At 47.1% G+C, this 18265-nt stretch overlaps 1 protein-coding gene and 1 long non-coding RNA gene across 7 annotated transcripts in view; one reads left to right on the plus strand and one right to left on the minus strand.

Annotated features, from left to right (window-relative positions):
* The window catches only part of Mvb12b (multivesicular body subunit 12B), a 169782-nt gene that overhangs the window by 33267 nt on the left and 118250 nt on the right, over nucleotides 1–18265 (minus strand). The window contains exon 8 of one of the 6 annotated variants that reach the window (XM_087183188.1): nucleotides 15450–16231. The exons of the other annotated variants lie outside the window; for them this stretch is intronic. Within the exon in view, the coding sequence (XP_087039314.1) occupies nucleotides 16047–16231 (185 nt within the window). The 3' untranslated portion in view covers nucleotides 15450–16046. Of the gene's footprint in view, nucleotides 1–15449; nucleotides 16232–18265 lie in introns of those variants that run through there. 6 annotated transcript variants of the gene reach the window in all.
* Nucleotides 1695–17033, plus strand: LOC147826078 (uncharacterized). Its single transcript, XR_015439843.1, has 3 exons — nucleotides 1695–4551; nucleotides 15087–15452; nucleotides 16064–17033. It is a non-coding gene; the product is annotated as an uncharacterized LOC147826078 (long non-coding RNA).

Below are 18265 nucleotides of genomic sequence, written 5' to 3' on the forward strand. Positions count from 1 at the left end.
TGACAGACAGGCACACACCACATTAGAGTGACCTGCTGAAGGTGTGGGATCAGTCTAAATGCAACTCACATTTCACAGAGGCCTGGACTGCTTGAGTGCATTCAAACCAAGTCATTATTTACCAACAAAACAATCTGAGGAGGAAAAAAAGGGATTTCTATGTCTTAGATTTCCCCTATTTCACAGGAGACTCAAATTTGGGACCCCAGTTCAAATCCAATCCCTGGCAGCCCTATCCCTGTCAGAGGGGGCTCGCAGCACCTGGTCAAGTGCAGATGGTCCTCATGGCATGGGTGTGAAAGGATGGAACAACTGAGTGTTAATGTTCGAACTGGGACAAGGCACAGGGGACAGAGCGCCGCACCCCCAGGGAGGCAGAATTTCCCAGCATGGCTCCCACGGGAAAGAGTTCCTTTTGGAAGCAGTACAAAGCACAGCCACCTTCCCCACACTGCTCCTGTGCACAGGCTCTCTGGGCTGTGGTGACGGGGATGAAAGAGCAGCTTGAGGCGGGACCCATGACTGAAGTGACATCCGCTTTGATGTGGAAATACCAGGGAGTGTGCTGCCTTCTATCTAGCTGCCCTGTCTATGAAATACAATGCCGTAAATCACCCCGGTTTCAGATTTAGTATTAACCTTTAAAGGGCATGCCACAAAAAAATGTATCCTCTAAATATTGGTTGTTAGTTCACTTTGTAGGTCTTTCAGGGAAAATAGGTGTGAGGCCGCCACTGTCTCTGACTGCACCTGTCACCTACATCTCCTGCCACCTGACAGTAATTCCAAGCGAACACAGCAGTTCCACGAATGAACAATTCAGCCAGCCACTCCAGCCGCGGCCCAAGTGCAGCCGTGAGACTTAATAATAGAGCCTGCGAATATTACTCTAATTTCTAGAGCTGATGAACTTACAGAGGCAATATGAGCTGAAATAATGAGCAGAGATGACAAAGAATTTTAATCCAAGGTTCTCTGAACTATCCAGTATAATAAGCACTTGTTCCTTTCTACAATGGGCATATAAAAGAGAAATCTAAATAATAATTGCTGTAATTATCTTGAAAAATATGCAGAGATTAATGGTGATTATGAAAATCTGTATAATTGTTCTCTGAAATCATCACCGATCAAGTGGTATCTTGAAACGGCCACAGCCAGAGAACTTTTGACACTGAACTCCAGGTGGGCGCGGAAATGTGACATTTTGGCTTTCTCTCTGTAAAATATTACCCTGTGTTTACGAAGTGGGTTTTCATCACTTCCAAGCCCCTGGCCTGCGTTTTAACTCTTCATACCAGTGCCCTGACGAGGCTTCCAAGACACCCTTAATGGGATGCGGGTGTCACCGTGGTTCAGAGCCCCAAGTTCAACTTGTTATTTATTCAAATAATTAATTACTCTTGTATCCATCGAGCAGTTTGTCATGACACATTAATGACTTGATAGACTTCCATGAACTGGTGAACACAGAACAGCAGAGCGTTTTTATCGTCATTTAATTTTAAAACGATCCTGTGTGAAATTATCTCGTCGTGAGTGATGGGCGCATAAAGAACCGACTCAGCAAAGCCCCTTTTGGATCATTGCTTTATTAATGGTAACGTCAGGGAAATGAAAAATGCTAACATTGTCATATTCCGCTGCTGGGTGGAGATGGATGGCGGGTGGGTGGGTGCAGGCTCCACGCGCACACTGCCATGAGCACCGGCCCCTCCTGGAGCCCAGCCTGTGCCCACCCACCCAGCCACGGGTTCCACGGCTGGGCTCCTTTTTGGGGCTTATGGCTCTTGACATCTGTGACTTTGTGTATGTGCTTTTTTTCTTTTTCTTGAACTTGTATTCTCCACTAGCGATATAAAGCATGCTCACGAAAACATTTCGCTTTATTGCTTTGAACATTAAATGTTATTAATCCAATAGAAAAACGTTAAAGATATTGCTGTCACCTTTAAATGTGAAATGATATTAGGAGCTGAAAAACACTGGGTTAGGAGAAAAGATGTTCCCTCAGTCTCTTTCAAGTCTTGCTGGGTTGATGAGAGTGTTTCTACGTGGCTCACAGCTGAACATCTGCTAAAGAGAGACTTTCTGTTTGGCTCTCTTTTCCTTCTTATATAGTGAAAATTGTTTCTTGATTGTTTTAATTGCAAACTTGGGAATCTATGCAAACTACTCCCCAGCCGTGTGATTCAAAGACAACAGACAGAGCCAGCAATCCCTGTGGAGCCGCCAGCACCAGCCTGTGGAATTGTGGGGCTGCTCTGATGGCCGCGCACAGGCATATGGGGACGATGATAAACAGGGGCCAGGGGCCAGCCCCGTCCCTGGCCTCCTGGTGAAATAGGGATGCACTTAGTTCCTTCACCAGCTTCCTGTTTATTTCTCCCTCCCCGTGATACTCAGGAAAACAGCAGTTAAGAACCTTGCCCAAGAGCACACGGCTAGCAGAGGTCAAGTGTGGGTGGAACCCAGGGGCCCAATTCTCTCCTGTCACAACGCAGCGCCCTCCAGTCCACACACAAAGCTCCTGGGAACCCGGCCGCTCCACTCCACCGAACCCAGAACCAGCTACCCCAGAACGTGCTGACATTAGCTGCCTGGCCGCTTCGGCTGCACATTTCCTACAGTGGATGGGGATTCAGAAGAAATGAAGTCCAAGCAGATACTTGTACCATAGGATTCCAGCTGAAGCCAGGGTGTTAGAACCTGGGCTGCACAAACCCAAGCAGGTGGCCGGGCCTGAGTTAGAAGCTGAGTTGGGCAGCTTGTCTTGTGGATGCTTTCCTTTTGCTGACGGACATCTAAGGCTGTGTGCCTGTGGCTGTCCCAGGGATGTCCCACGAAGGGGCAGCGGAGCCACCTCATGCAGCGGGCGCTGGTCAGCCCTTAATTCACTGGGAAGTCTGAGCGGAGCCACAGTGAGCAGGAGTGGCTGGGTGGAGTTTTGACAGGTTTGGAAGTGTGGGGGTGCACAGGAAATTCACTTGGGGGACTCCTAGGGGACCCCTCAGAGAGACCAGCAGGCATCCCCCTGAGCAGCTGAGATTGAGTTAGGTGAAACCACAGATGCCATGGGCTTCGAGAAAGGGGTTTCAAATAGGAGCCCCAGAATGAAAGTCTAAGGCAGCTGCCCCAAATCGCAGGGGAAGCTGCTTCCCGACCAAGCAGCCCGGCTCAGAGTCAGGCACCCTGTCACTGGAGAGCAACCCTTCCCTCCAGGTAGGCGAGGAGGAGCTGGTTCTCAGAACTGGTGACAGCCCTGAGGCAGAGACGGCCTGTCCAGACAAGGGAGGTGGTCAGGGTGGGCACGGGTGGCCTTTCTTAGTGCCTTCCAAACTGCGTCTTCAGATCCCTGAACCTTGGAGCCCCTGGCCAGGGGACGCCAGGCATACCTGTACTTGGGAGCTAGGGTAGCCTGGGTGAAGGTCTGCAAGTTGCAGTTCAGTGAAGCTTTCTGCCCAAAGGGGGTGCTCTGTTACCTGTCAGAGCCAACTGTGATGGGGGCAGCCAGTCCTACACCTGGTCGCGGCTGACATCTGGTGAAAGCATTGGCTTTTGTGTGAGGCTTTCCCAAGATTACGACCCTGTGAGGTAGCAAGAATCTGCCTGTTTTCTGGCTGTGAGAATCTGGGCAGCGCCGGTCTCCACTCAGCATCCCAGCCTAGAAGGCTCTTGACAACCCTAATGATTGAAGGTGAGATGTCCAGAGGTACCAGTGCCTTCTACGGCTTGTCCTTACTAGTCGCTTATTTCTCTTTCATTGTGTAGCCAGCCCATGCTTCTCTTGGGCCACACCTTGTGCGGACTGAGCCTCTGGAACTCGCGGGAGAAAGGGACCCCAGAAGGGCCCTAGCCTGTGTCTACTTCCATGGTGGGCTTTCTGAATTCTCAGGGATGCTATGGCTCCTACTTTCAGTGGTAGGAAAAACAAAGATTAAAATAAATGCAGTCACACCAGTGACTGTCTTTTCTGGAATCCAAATAGAAGGTGTCCCTCAGAAGCTGCAACTGAGCTCATGTTTTGAAGCTACAGGAACGTGATTGTTCTAACTTGTACTGGATTCTTGCATTTCCTCATTAAATCTTTCTGGACTTCTGTGAGTCATGACTTCCAGCCACTTGAAAATCTGCCCTGCACTTTTTAAAGGGACTTTTTGGTCAGAATAAAGTGTAAAGCGACACGTTTCCCTAGCACCTGTGTGTATACAGGGTACACACGGGTGATTTCCCACCATGGGGCTCCCAAAGCTCCACAGCAACTGGGGTAGGGGTGCTGGATGGCAGGCGTCTGGGGACACCAGCAGACTCCAGGCTGATGGGAATTGGGCATGTGCTTGCAAACACTTACGAGTGGGGGGGAAGAGAGTGTGAGTGAGAAAGCACAGCCTCTCAGAGAATGTGGAACAAGGGAGCTGGCCCGGGCAGGGGACAGGAAACCCAGCAGAGAGGGTGGCCCAGCCGTCTCCCAGCAACTCGGGAAGACAGAGGCTTCTCAGACACACAGGAGATACGGTGGTGCTTTCTGACTCTCCAATGGGGCTTCAGACAGTAAGTACCCATTTATCCCCTTTTTCACAGCAGGCCCCATGGGGCTGATCCTGTTCCAGCTTCACATGACGGCACCGGGCACAGAGAGGTTTACTGCCTTGCTCAGTGCCACCCTGTGGGCTAGTAACAGCACCGGGTGTTGAATACGGGTCTCCTGGCCGCTACATAATCATTTATTGGGTCAATGGAAAAATCGTTTCTGCACAGGCTTGGCAGAGACTCCAAAATCAAACACCAAGGCAGCCTCTCGGTGAGGGAAGGGGAGGACCACTTCCCGTCCTTGTCCTTGAACTCTGGCGGCCACTAGCTTTCTGTTCTGTCTGTATTGTGGCAACTTCCCAGATGCCTTCTGGTAGACATCCTTTGGAAGCACAAGGCTTTTGCTTGTCTAACTGAGCGGTTCTGGAGGATGGGGAGGGGCCTGGCTTACTGCTGTGTGCTCTCAGCTTGATTCCGTCCAGGCTCTTGGACAAGCACCAAACCATGATTTCATTTGTGCCTATGGTTGTGAAAACACAAGGTGGCTTTAAATGTTCTGCCTGTAAAATCCTGAATGGCCAGGCGGTGGGCGCTGCTCCAAGCACACACCTTTTTCCCTCAATAGAATGAGCCGTGTCTATATTTTTGTTAAGTCTCAATCTCATGAGGTATGACAAACGGGAGCAGAGGCGGAGGTACAGGTGTGTGCATCCTGACACCCGAAACACTGCGGCATCTGAGATTTTAACATGTGGGGTGGAAGGTCCCATCGATGGCGGTCATGACACAAAGTAACTTCTCATTTCCCCAAGGCACCTTGGGGTTCCATGGGGGGGGTGTGCCTCTGTGGGGTGCCAGGCATCTCGGCCGTCAGACAGCGCGCCCCCAGGGGAGTACCCACTTTTTCTACAAAAAACAGTAACTCTCTTGAAGCAAGAGTTTGTTTCCTTATTAAACCAAACCAAACCGATCCAACCTAAGAGCTACCCACTAGCACTGGTGCTGGATGGGAGGCCAGGTCCCAAGACAAAGGATGGACCTAGCTGGGTGGGGTCTGGGGGACCGGCAGGCGGACAGGGCCACTCTGGGCTCCAGTCCCTGCAGAATAGACCTGACACTGCTGCCCATGCCGTGAGCGGAGAAAGAGGGGATGGCAAGAGTCGGGCACAAGGCTCTGCATGGAAGCTGCTCAGCCGGGGAGGGGCAGAGACCTGGGAGAGCAGCGAGGGGCTGGGGAAGCTCCTGGGGTGGGGAGATCAGGAGGAAAACTCAGGAGAAAGTGGGGGCCTGTGTGAGCACTTCCGAGAGGAAAGCGGCTTCACAACTTTAAGAAGTCTTCTTTTCCCTTTAGCTTTTTACATCTGAAGCTAAAGAGGGGCACCGTGGGCAGACTCTGCTGCTGGCGAGGGAGGATGAGGAGCTTGATGTCGAGCACAGTAAGTGCTCAGCACCTGGCCTCTCCTCAGACCAGCCGTGGGGAGGAGCTGCCAAATTCAAGGCGGACAAAAGGCAAAGGATCCTTTTCCTCGCTTGCTCCACCATGGTCCTAACAACCCAGCCTGGCTTACATCAGCACTTTGAACTGCCTGAGCTGGGAACCAGAGAAGGGCAAAGGTTAGAGCCCCAGGCAAGCATGCTGATAGCTTGTACATAAAAAAAAAAAAAAAAAAAAAAACAATTCTTTTTTATATAACAAAAAGTCACAGTTAAAATTATTAACCATGATGTAATACAAAGAGGAATTCATTTTAGTGAAAATTTATTTTAATAACTTTATAAATGACATCGGTTTTTACTTATGGAATCATTAGTTCTAAAAGTTCACCAGAATGTCTCATTTCTATATTACTACATTTTGTGGGAGAAAGTCATTTTTAAATTTGGACATTTAGGGATATCTTGCGGAAGTAGCCTACAAAAAACACGTAGGGTCTAATTACGATTCTGGGATGCGGTATTTGAGTGGACCTATCAAACTTTATTGTTCTAGAATCATAGTGAAACTACACCGTGGAACACCTGGGTCTCAAAAGCTACTTCTACTTCAGGTATCTAGTTGGGTCTTTGGCAAGGGGGTCTAAAGATATGCAGGGGTTAAAACAGCAAGGCCTACCTCCCTACGCACTGTGAACTCAAAACTGTCTCTCTCTCTCTCTCTCTCTCTCTCTCTCTCTCTCTCGGTTTTTTGAAGCAGGGTCTCGCTGTGTAGCCCAGGCTGCCCTTGAGTTTATGGTGATCCTCCTGCCTCAGCCTCCCAAGTGCTGGATCATGGGGTGTGCCATGATGCCTGATTTTTCCTTATTCTTTTTTTTTTTTTTGGTACCGGGGATTGAACTCAGGACCTTGCACTTGCGAGGCAGGTGCCAGAACCACTGAGCTAAATCCCCAGCCCCCTTTTCCTTATTTAAATGGGAACTTTCCTTTGGCTGAGGGCTAGAGTGTTCTTCCATTTGCCCAGGCCACCATGGCATCATGCTCTCTAAGACTGGAGTGGCAGAGAGCTGTGAATTGTGCCCAAACAGTTAAAACAAAAGTCACTTTTTACTTAGTCAACTGGTCTCTAGCTGAGCAGGAATCAGGGTGGCGATGGAGGCGGGAGGGCGGTGGTGAACAGCCGGCACTACAAGGAGGGACTCTGTGGTCCCAGGACCTGGCCAGGAGGCAGAGCAAACACACGTGAGCAGCCCAGTTCCTGCTCTCACACATGTGTAAAGCCTTTGGAATTTCCCTGGAAAACCGTATGTCCAAAGTGATCTTTGAAGTTTGAAAATGAAAGGAGAAAGGCCATTTCTCAGTGTGGAATGCTGGCTTTCACTGCTGGAGGGAGCACAGGAAGGTGGTGACCGTACGGGCAGCCCCACTCCAGAGCGGGGCCCAATGCCCAGAGGTCTCCTCACGTTTTCTCGTGCTCTGCTGTCTCTGTCCCTTCCCACCTGGATTCCCCTGATGGGACACCAGGTCTCCATCTTCTCTCCCTTGCTGTCCTCTTTGGGGCCTGGAGAGCCCTTGCTCTGGGGCTGGAAGGTCAGCTGGGTGGTACTGCTGGGGGTGCAGAGGGAAGGGGGCCACAGGTGTGTAGTGAGTGTGCGCACATGGGTGTGTGAGGAGGGTGAGCAGAGGGCCCAGAGGGCCAGTGCTGTGGACAGAGAGGAGACCTGGGTCACCGAAATTCCCAACCTCAGGGTTGAAAGGAAAACTTCAAACATGAGGACAAAGCAGTGCGGATGGCCATGGCCAACCCATCTCCAAGCTCTGGGAGACCCTCTTGCCCGCGCTGGGCCCTGGCTCACTCCCACCCCCCAGAGCTCCCTGCCTGCATGGGGACCTTTCAGGGTCCTGGCCCACAGGGTGCAGATGCTCACATGGAGGTGGCACCTTCCTGAGGTTCTGTGTATGTGACACAGCACAGAAATGGACAAAAATAGATGCTCATTAAAAACCTACTGAGCCAGGCATGGTGGCACACACCTGTAACCCCAGCACTTGGGAGGCTCAGGTAGAAAGACTGTCACAAGTTCAAAGCCAGCCTGGGCTACATAGTGAATTCAAGGCCAGTCTGAACTACATAGTGAGACCCTGTCTCAAACAACAAACCAAAATGAATCAAACCAAACCAAACCAAAAAAACTCTACTGAATGGGAGAGACAGAGATTTTATCTTTCCGGTGTACTTCATACCCACAAAGCACTTGGCAAGTCATCTCTTTATTGGTCCTTGCCCAGTCCAGGGAGGCTGCACTTCACCCCGATTTGCCAGAGACTGATTTGAGGCTCAGTGATGCATGGCATGTCTGGCGTGGCGCTGGGACTCCAGAGCTTAAAAACTGAACCCCCACTGTCCTATGGCCACTACCCACCCTGCAACAGAGCCACTGGTCCCAAAGGACTACACTGAGATTTCAGAAATGGCTGGAAAAGAAAGGTCCACAAAGTTGCTAAGCATTTCATATATTTTTTTCTTCATGCCATCAGTTAGCAATTACCCTTGAATTTCTCTTCCTTTCCCCCGCTTCCCAAGATGTTCCAATTACTTCAGCCCAAACTCACTTAGCCACCCACACATCAGCGAGGCCAAGGACTGTGCTCTGACTGCTTGGCTCCCTCCCTCCAAGGACTGAAATGCTTTTCCCACTCGTTAGCTGAGAACAGTGAGGCCCAGCGCTGGCCTCGTCTTCCAGCACCAGGAAGGCCCAACACCTCAGACGCTCCTGGATGGACGGCACTGATGGAAACACCTTCCCCTGCTCCAAGGCCAGCTCGGGGCTAGAGCCCAGGGCCATGCTCCATTGAGGGAAAGCACCCCAGGCTGAGAGCAGGGTGCTGACTCTGCCTTTCATGTCCCAGAGTCAAGCGGGTACCACCAGCCACAGGGGGGCCTCTGGGCTTAATAAGCAACTGGCTGGCGGCTGTCTGTTTTTAATATGGAAACTCCCAGGGAGCCACCTGCATGAGCACAAACCAGATGAAGGCACTTGTAACCCTTCTTTCAGCTGCCAGAGGAAAAGAAGGTGCATCTGCTGGTCACTGTCACCTCAGACCTCTGAACAGGCTTTGACACTCGTACTCCTGCCTCCTGCAGGCACTGGGTATGGGGAACAGGGCTCACAAGGGTGTAGGCTCTGCACACAGCCAGTGAGAGGGGCCACAGAACCACGCGCTGTGGCGCTCTTAACTGCCGTGCCCCAGGCGTTCCAGGTGTCCTCCATCAGCACTGGAGTGAAATTTACACAAGGACTTAGCAAACAGCCGAGATCAATTGCATGGCCAAGCTCATCTACTCTTTGTGTCCCACCTGGCTTTTCAATGAGTACCTGTGAACAGCGGCTCTGAGTTCCGGGTATCTTTAAAGCTAATAAGAAAGATAAATGAATCCCTTCTAGATGACACTGTCCCGAGTGCCCAGCCCTTGCACCCTCTCTTCCTGCCTCTGCCCCATGGTGGGCCCCTCCTTCCAGCCCTGCCCCTCTGCCCCAGGGACTGGAAAGCCACTTCTGCCGGTGCTGGGGTGTGGCCTTGACTGCGCCCTGGTGACTCTGCAGCACCTGCCTGTCTCCAGGGCTCCCACAGGCTGCAGGCTGCAGGCTGCCCCTCCCTGCATCCTTCACTGGCTGCCCAGAGGCCTGTGGGGGACTGAGGTCTTTGACCAGGTCCCTTCCCTGCAAGGCAGAGCATCTGGTTCTGGAAGGCTTTGGCAATTCTGAGGCCTTTCCTTTCCTGCCTCTGCTTTTGGTTCTAGCCCAAGGAAGCCTAGGCCCAGATGGTGAAGGGATTGGGGGATATCCCTGGGATCTGCCTCCTAGACCCCAGCCCAGAGCAAGGGGCAGATGCCCTTTGAGCCCCCAGGACATGATGGACAGTGGGGGTTAAGAGCAGACACTGGGCCAGTGCGGAGTGGTGCATGCCGGGTGTCTGTTGCTGTTGTTATTCACTTCCAGAACACAGAAGAAAATGCCCAATGCCTGTCCTGGCCCCTTCCCTCTCTGTGCCCTCTTCCAACCCTCCAGAAAGTAGCTTCCTATAAGTAATCTTCATCCAGGGAAGGGGAGGGGCAGGCCAGGGAGGCAGGGTCCCCTGATCCACCCGGCTGCCCTGACATGACAAATAAACTGCAGGCTGACGTGTGTCTGAGACATACTGGCATTTACTTTGTCCTTTGGGCTCACCATCTGTGCCTCCCCAGCAGACGCGCTTCCCAGGTTGTGCTGGGAGTGGGCAGGAGAGGCCACAAGGCTCTGGACAGACCTGCAAGCTCTCCTGGCCACCAGCCAGGCTGCCCGATGGGAGGAAGTAGAGGTGCCCACCGCCTCTTGCCGGTCCTCCCGACAGGCCTTCCTGCCCCTGTGCCTGCCCAGGCTGCTGACTGGAGGGGAAACTGAGGGGAGACCAGACAGGACATGAATGAATCTAACTGCGAGCTCTCGGGTCAGCTCTGACGCTGTACATCAGGAAGTGAGGGCATATAGACTAAAAAGGCCAAGCAAGTGCTTTAGAGAGTATATAGTCTAGGAACTGAGAAATAAACTGAAAGTCAAGAGTGGAAGAGAAAAAGTTACAACAGAATTCTGTAGGAGACACAATGAGGCACCCAGGGTGGGGGCCACGGTCTTGATTTGCTGTGTGACCTTGGGCAAGTCACTTGACCTCTCTGAATCACTGTGCCTCATTTGTAAATATGGGATAACAGTAATAATATCACATGGTTCCCTGGGCAATTCTGAGGGTTAAATGAGTTCCTCGATGAAGGTGACTTAGCTCCATGAAGACTATTATTCCTGAAACTAGACATGAGTTGCTTGCTTCTCTGTGGTAGAGCAAATCAAAAGAGGGCAAAAGCCAGCCTCTCACTGCAGGCAAGGACACACAGTCATCCCGACCCGAGCACAGCTGTCCTGGGGCTTACTGGGCCAAGGCCAGCCCCATCCAAGTTCAGAAATACCCCCAGGTTTCTGGGCGGAAAAGGCAGGAAGTGGCTTCATCTGCCCAAATCACAGGCTGTGCTTGCTTTAACCATGAAGAATGACTGCCTTCCTCTGGGGGGCTGCAGAGGGGGGGTGCCGTGCGCCTCATTACTTGCATCCAAAACCACACTAACTGCAGGACACCAGGGCGGCTGAGCCCGTGTCAGCTGGATGAGCTGAGAGGGAAGGGCCCGCGATGTCTGGTGTCTGCGGATGGCTGGGCTCTGTGCCTGTGGCCTCCGAGCCTTCTCCAGTGACCTGCCTCGGCTCGTGTGCGGTGGCAGGTGACACAGACTCCGATGCCCTCTGAGTGTCCTGCTGGGCACTGTGTGTTGGTGACCAGCCCCGGGCCCTGGCTGGCACATAGCTCTCCCCATCCCTGCAGGGGGAGCCCATGCCCCGGTGGGTTCTCACAGCCCCCCCCAGAGACACACAGGGGTCGGGCTGCAACAGGAGCCGAGGGTTCCTGAGACTGAACCCCAGAGGAAGCCTGTCACCACGGCCCCTGCTCTTTCTTGGACACCGTGGTGCCTAGTGTCTGTGCGCGTGTCCCTGGAGTGTCACCAGGGAATGTGAGAGGTTGTTACATCAGCACTTCCAGTGAACAGAACAGTCCGGCAGCCACAAGGGCCCCTTCAGCAACAAGGTGGTTCCTGGCCAGGAGGCCTATAGGGCTGAGTGAGGAAGGGCGGTACTCACAGCTGGATCCCAGGCCTGCAAACGCTGCCAAGAGCCAGCCTGGCCCAAGAGCGTCATAGAGTTTAAGACCCAAATCAAAATGAAACAAAGGGGCCATTCTATCTCAATGCAGAGTGAAAAACCCAATGGACCATTTACAGTAGTAAACCTGAATAATGCTGCCCCCAAACCAATGAGGCCAATGGTCACAATAATCTGGAGAAGAAATCTGCAGAACCGTAACACCAGCACTCTTTGGTGAAGTAGGGTGTATGTAAATGTGTCCATATGGGTGTCATCTATCCACCGCCCCACTTCACCAAAGAATGGCAAGATGTCTGTGTACCAAACACTGTGGCCTAAAAAAGAGGATATATTTTCATTTATTAAAATTGATCATATATTAGGTCACAAAGACAATAAATTTGAAAAGACAGAAAATGTTACTATGCAATAACATTAGAAACATGAAAAGATAAGACAAAAATCTCGATCACACAGAAAAAGAACATTTTTAACACTTGAGTCAAAGAGGCCATCAAAACTAAAATGATTATGTGTTTATAAAGCAGACACAATATACAGCAAAGCTATATAAAGCCACCCAAGCAATACTTAAGAATATCTACAAAGCCTTAAATACTTTGATTAAAAATCAAAATGGACTGAAAACAACTGAGGTGATGATTCAGTCCAAGAAGCTATTAAAAAACAAAACAAAACAAAAAAACAAAATAAGCCAGAAGAAAGTACAGAAAAGAATTCATATAGATAAAGCTAAATAATCAAATATAAAGCATGTTTAATGGTGTCATAAATAAAATAAAAAAATTATTATTTGAAAAGAGAAATAAATTCCTAGCAAGGAAAATCAAGAAAAAGGAAAAATATTAGGAATATCTATATCTATATCTACCTACCTATGTACATCTCACAGGTATATTAATTTTAAAACCATAAACTTTTAGGCCTACTTTTGTACTAGTAAACTTTAAACTTCAGGTCATTTTTCCTCCAAAGAAAATGTAAATGGCAAAACTGACTCAAGAAAAAGTAGAAAGCCTTAAAAAATTGTGAAAGAAATGAGAATTGGTATCCCTCCCGCCAGAATATCTTAGTTTCCCCAAAGGCTTCCAGAACCATTTAGTTCTCACAAGGAAATTTTCTTCATTCCAAACCCCCAAGGAACAGATATTACAATATTTTAGAAATATTCTTATATTTGAAAGAAACAACTCTGATTCTTAGATCAATAAAAAATAATATTTTGACAGTACAGTATTAAGCCCAATCTCACTTCCATTAGTGCTCAAATCCAAACTTAAATAACAGCAGCTCAAATCTAGTATATTTAAAAAACACTGCAACATAAAAAGATTTCAGAAATATAATTTTCTAAATGCTGAATTATCAAAACAAAATGATCTGTATCAACAGGCTAAATGAGGAAAATATACAATATTATACTGATTCATAAATTTGCTTATATGAAATTCAAATTAGTACCTAAACTTAAAGAAAACTCCCAAGAAATAGGTATAGAATTGTTCTTTTAATATTATCAAACTCTCTCCCAAATTACCAATCTATATCGAACCTAACTGTGAAAACCTAGCACCCCTATTAAAGCCAGAAGCCAGTTAAGAAAGAAGGTAAGTTACTGTCACTGTCCCTTGCTCCTTCAATGTTCTAGACAGCAATATAAAACAAGAAAAAGAAGTGATGTAAAAAAGTTATCAAAGAGACATTAAGTGTCTATATTTGCAGATGATGAAGTAGTCTACCAAGAAACTACATAAGTCAAAATGGAAGCACCTCGAAATTGTGACCAGTTATGAAGTATTCAAAACCAATCACACACCCCCCTCCACACACATCAGTTAAAACATAATGGGGAAAGTAACAACTGAAAGTTTAAACCTAGGAAGGAAACAGAAAGTGAACTATAATAGTTTATTGAATAATATAAAAAGGTACCCGGATAAGTGGAGAGTCATATTATGTTTCTGGAAGGAAAGATCAAGTATTTTAAAGACGACCATTCTTCACAAATGAATTTATAGCCTTAATGTTTTTTCAATCAAAATCAAAAGTATTTTTCTTGGAATGTCAAGTGATTCTAAATTTCAGCTGGGTTAAAAAGGTGGGCTAGAACTACTAGGAACATTTTGAAAAACAACTACAAAGAATAAGATAGGGAATCAAAACATTATACAAATATAATAACTGAAAGTGGGATCCCCCAGCAGAATATGCATCCAAGTCAAAGGAACAGAATACAAGCCACAAAACACATCACAGCTGGTAAGAGGTTATTATAAGAATGCTTTTCAAATTAGTTGGTTAAAAAAGAAAGGAAGATGATGTAAGTAGGAACATGGGACAATGAGAGTTTGGAAAAACAGATCTATATGTCATATAAGCAAATTACAGGTAAATTTTAGATTTTAAGGTAAAAAGAAAATGAAGGTACCAGAATACACTATGAAATAAAGAAGGCTTCAAAATCAAAAAGTGCAGAGACAAAGTGCAGAGAAGGAAAAGGCAGTAGTGGCAAGAGAATGGAAAGAGACTCTGCCACATACACACCTTCCTGGACCTGACACCCCAGGGCAAGGCTGCAGAAGCAAAAGGGTGAGTACCGACAGACCGAGGGACTAAGTGTGATTTGGTCAACCATGCCGTGCACAGTACACAGCCTCACCCCTAATCAAGGCAGTGTAAACTGACCGCCACACACCATCCTACCTTGCAGACTGATAAGGATGCCGGACAAGACTGGCCAGTTGTTAAGGCTTGGGGGCTTTGGAAACAATCTTCTTGCGTATATATGTTAGTATGAGCAATTTCAACTACTGTAGTGAACAATTTGTTATTATGTGGCAAAGTGCTTAGAAATGTGTTAATCTATATTTATCTAAAGCAATGTTCACCAAAGTACAGGTGACCCTTGAACAATGAAAGAGTTAGGGGAACTGACTCCCTGTGTAGTAAAAAATCCAGGTATAAACTAGGCACGGTGGCATATACCATAATCCCAGCACTGCTGGAAGCAGAGTTAGAAGAATGGCAAGTTTGGGCCCAGCCTGGACAAATTCATGAGACTGTCTCAAAAAAAAAAAAAAAAAAAAAAAATCAGGTCTAACCTCTTACGACTACCTGGAAAAGTAATAGGGGGCTGTAAAATTATTACAGCAGTACAATCTGCTACAGTTAATTTTTTGTAGTTTTGATTTAACACTGAATTTTTGACTGAAAATGGTACCATGTGCCACCTGTAAGTTTCTATGCGCTTGTTTTTAAAAAAATTTATAATTTTTATAATAAAATTGAATATATTTTATGGCAGTAAATAAAATACTTATCTACATATATTCCATGCATTCATGATATGCTTTAAAAAATTTTTTTTCCCCACAGTTCAAGTTCACATTGTCAAAAATCTCCAAAAAAAAGATCCCACATATAAGCAGCCTCGTGCAGTTTAAACTGGTATTGCTCAAGGGTCCCTGTGTACTGGTTTCAGAAATGGAGACAATGTAAATACTCAGCCACAGAGGACTGAGTGTGTGAAGTGTGCTCTACCCAGATGAAGGAGGAACATGGGACCATTGATAGCGCCCTGAAAAGGACTCAACCCAATGACAAGGAAGGAGGCGTGTGACAGTTTCAAAACAGAATGGACATACTTGGCAAGAAAAAGGAGCAAACTCGTGACACATGCATCCATATGCGAGAACTCCTACAGTATATACTGTATGATTTCACTTATGTGACGTAAAACAGGTAAGTCACTGCCAGGGACCGGCCATAGGGGAGAGAAACGACCAGAAAAGGGTGTGAGCGAACTTCTGGGGGTGATGGAAATACTCTGTGTCTTGCATCTGGAGGTGGCTGTCATGAATTTGACATCTGTCAAAATTCACTGAACTATGCTCACAAAAAGGGTGGGTTTTAAATTGTTTGTAAATTATACCTCAATAAATTGAACTTTAAAACCTAGGACAGGCGGGGATTTAGCTCAACAGTTTCGCCGCCTGCTGCGCATGCACAAGGACCCAACTTCAATCCCCGGTACCAAAAAACAACAACAACAACAAAAACAAAACCTAGGATGACAAGTAGATAGAAATGTACTTTTGTATGCATACAGTATAGAAAAAAATGTCAGGAAAGGATACACTGTAAAATATTTGTTGCTCTGGTTAGTGGGATTATGAGTAATATTTATTTTCTTCCCTTTGCTTTTATGTATTTTCCAACTTTTCAACAATGAGCATGTTACTTTTGTAATCCAGAAAAGAAAATGTTTCTGGTTTTGATTTAACAAAACGAAAAAAGGAAAATCTCTCAATGAACTGTTCTGTCCAGTAAGACTTTTTATTGGGTTCTTACAGGAAATGACGGGCAGCTCATGCTCAGTCGGCACCTGGATCCCACCAGCCCTGCGGCACAACTTGACAGGGACCTCTGTCCAGCCTCTGTCTGGCTCTCATGGGGCTCTGAGGGGTGATGGCAGGGCAGAGCAACACGAAGGCCATCTGATCCAGTGGTGTCATTTGCAGCTAGGAAAATGGAATCCCAAAGAAAGGAAGTCACCTTCGCAAGCTTGCAAAGTCAAAATGTGCCAAAACCTCTGAAGGCACAAGTTTGATCAAAATGGGCCTTTAGCCCTAGAGAGTGGCAGTGGTATTTCCACCGCTCTGGGACACCTGCCCAAATCCCTGGTCTCCGCCTACTTACCCTAGGAGGACCAAGCTCCTGAGGAGTTGAAGGTTAAAGCTACAGAGGCTATTGGCCAATGTTTTTCAGACTCTTGGAAGCCCTGTGTCACGTTACTATTACCATCTTTATATTTTTCTTTCCACCTGACACTTTTTAAACTCAAAATACCTATGTCCAGTGGGTCTGCCATCCCTCAAGTGTCCACTCCCACTTCCCTGTAGGAGTATGACCATCCCTAACCACTGCCACAGCAAGGGCAAAGCCTCCTGGGAAAGAGCACAGGCTTTTGCCTCACAGGTGCTGGCTGGGCTGTATGCCCTGCTTTGCCACATCTGGCTAGAAGCTCTAAGAGCCAGTGGCTGTTTCTCCCATGTCTCTAGCTCTCTCTCCATGGTAAGAACAGCAATGTCGTAGTTAGGGGTTGCTGACTCCCAGGATGAGGACATACAGGGCTGGGTCCCAGCCACCCAGATACCAGTTTATAACTTGACTCACATACAGAATGGTGTACTGTAAGCCACTGTGATTTGTTACTATAGCATAGCCCAGCAAAGACTGACTAATAATCTATGTGAATCTTATTATGAACAATGATATCTATTGTCTGCTATTACGGGTGAAATAAAAGATTAAAAAAGGTCATCTATGTCTATTCTAAAATCACTCTCACCCACGAGAGCACACCTTCAGGAAACACTGCTACAACCCAAAGGAGAAAGAGATGGAGACAAAGAACTAGCTCCGAGGGATGAACCTCTAGGGCCACACGGATGAAATTCAGCAAGGTCTGAATCTCCTCCAAGACCCAGGACCTACACTGTCACTTTCATGTTTGGCTGTGTTCCTGTTTTATAGCTGTAAGACAGGTCCCAAATTCAGGATTGCTAATATGTGTAGGGAAAGTACATCTAGGAATGAAGAGATATTGGGAACCACAAAGATATCAAAGTGAAGAAACCATTTCCCTAAGCACTTGGCTTTATTGTTGAATCCTCCAGCTATTAACTCTTCTTAAAGCAAAATCCATCTGACCACCTAAATATAAAAGTTCCTTGCTGACCACCACTAATTTAGATGTCTGGCAGCTATCTAAAACTTTTATCGGCTACATCATAGTCTAATAAAGAATGGTCTACTTGTTTGGCTCAGGTACTTTATATTTGCATATGCAAATCATGTCTAAATATTCTGTACTATTAATGTTATCACTAATTATATAATAATAGTTACCAATTTCCACACGGATCAAACTTACAGTTTTGTAGCTATTAGGGAAATTGTGCTTTGTAATTAAGATAATCCTCATTTCCAGATGCTAATTAGCTATATAATAATTAGTCTCATTCACTAATGCAAATTAAGGATTTTCATCTTTATTGATAAAGGAGTTGCTTCTTATCGGTTAAGGAGCAGTAGTCCCAGAAATCTTGCAGAGAAATACTTGTCCCCCCTCTAAAGGTTAAAAGGTAAATCCATTTTTATCAGTCTCATTTGCGAATGCAAATTAGGTCTGATTAATCAAGTCAATGATAAATGTGTGAGTGGTCTTTCAGGCCAGAATGTATAGCTAACTGAGTTCATTGCTTTCCCCTTATAAATACACAGCTAAACACAAGTCCTCCTAATGGGAGTGATTCTTCTGTGGTCACACGAAAGCACTGAGGTCCACTGGTCTCTCTGTGATGCTGCCTTTTGTTTCTCCTTCAGCTATCAGGAGGGATCCCGAAAGAGACGTGTCTTAATGTTCGGGCCACAATGGGAACAAGGGAGGAGAGATTGGTGTGAGTAAACACCGAAGAGAAAGGGAAAGCCACATTTGCTTGGATTATTAAGTTTTCTGTGCTCCAAACAGAATACAAACTGGCACCTCCCAT

This window comes from Heterocephalus glaber, unplaced genomic scaffold (assembly GCF_053883595.1).
Source record: "Heterocephalus glaber isolate CG9 unplaced genomic scaffold, H.glaber_assembly_v1.0 deba00001479, whole genome shotgun sequence".
NCBI lineage: Eukaryota > Metazoa > Chordata > Mammalia > Rodentia > Bathyergidae > Heterocephalus > Heterocephalus glaber.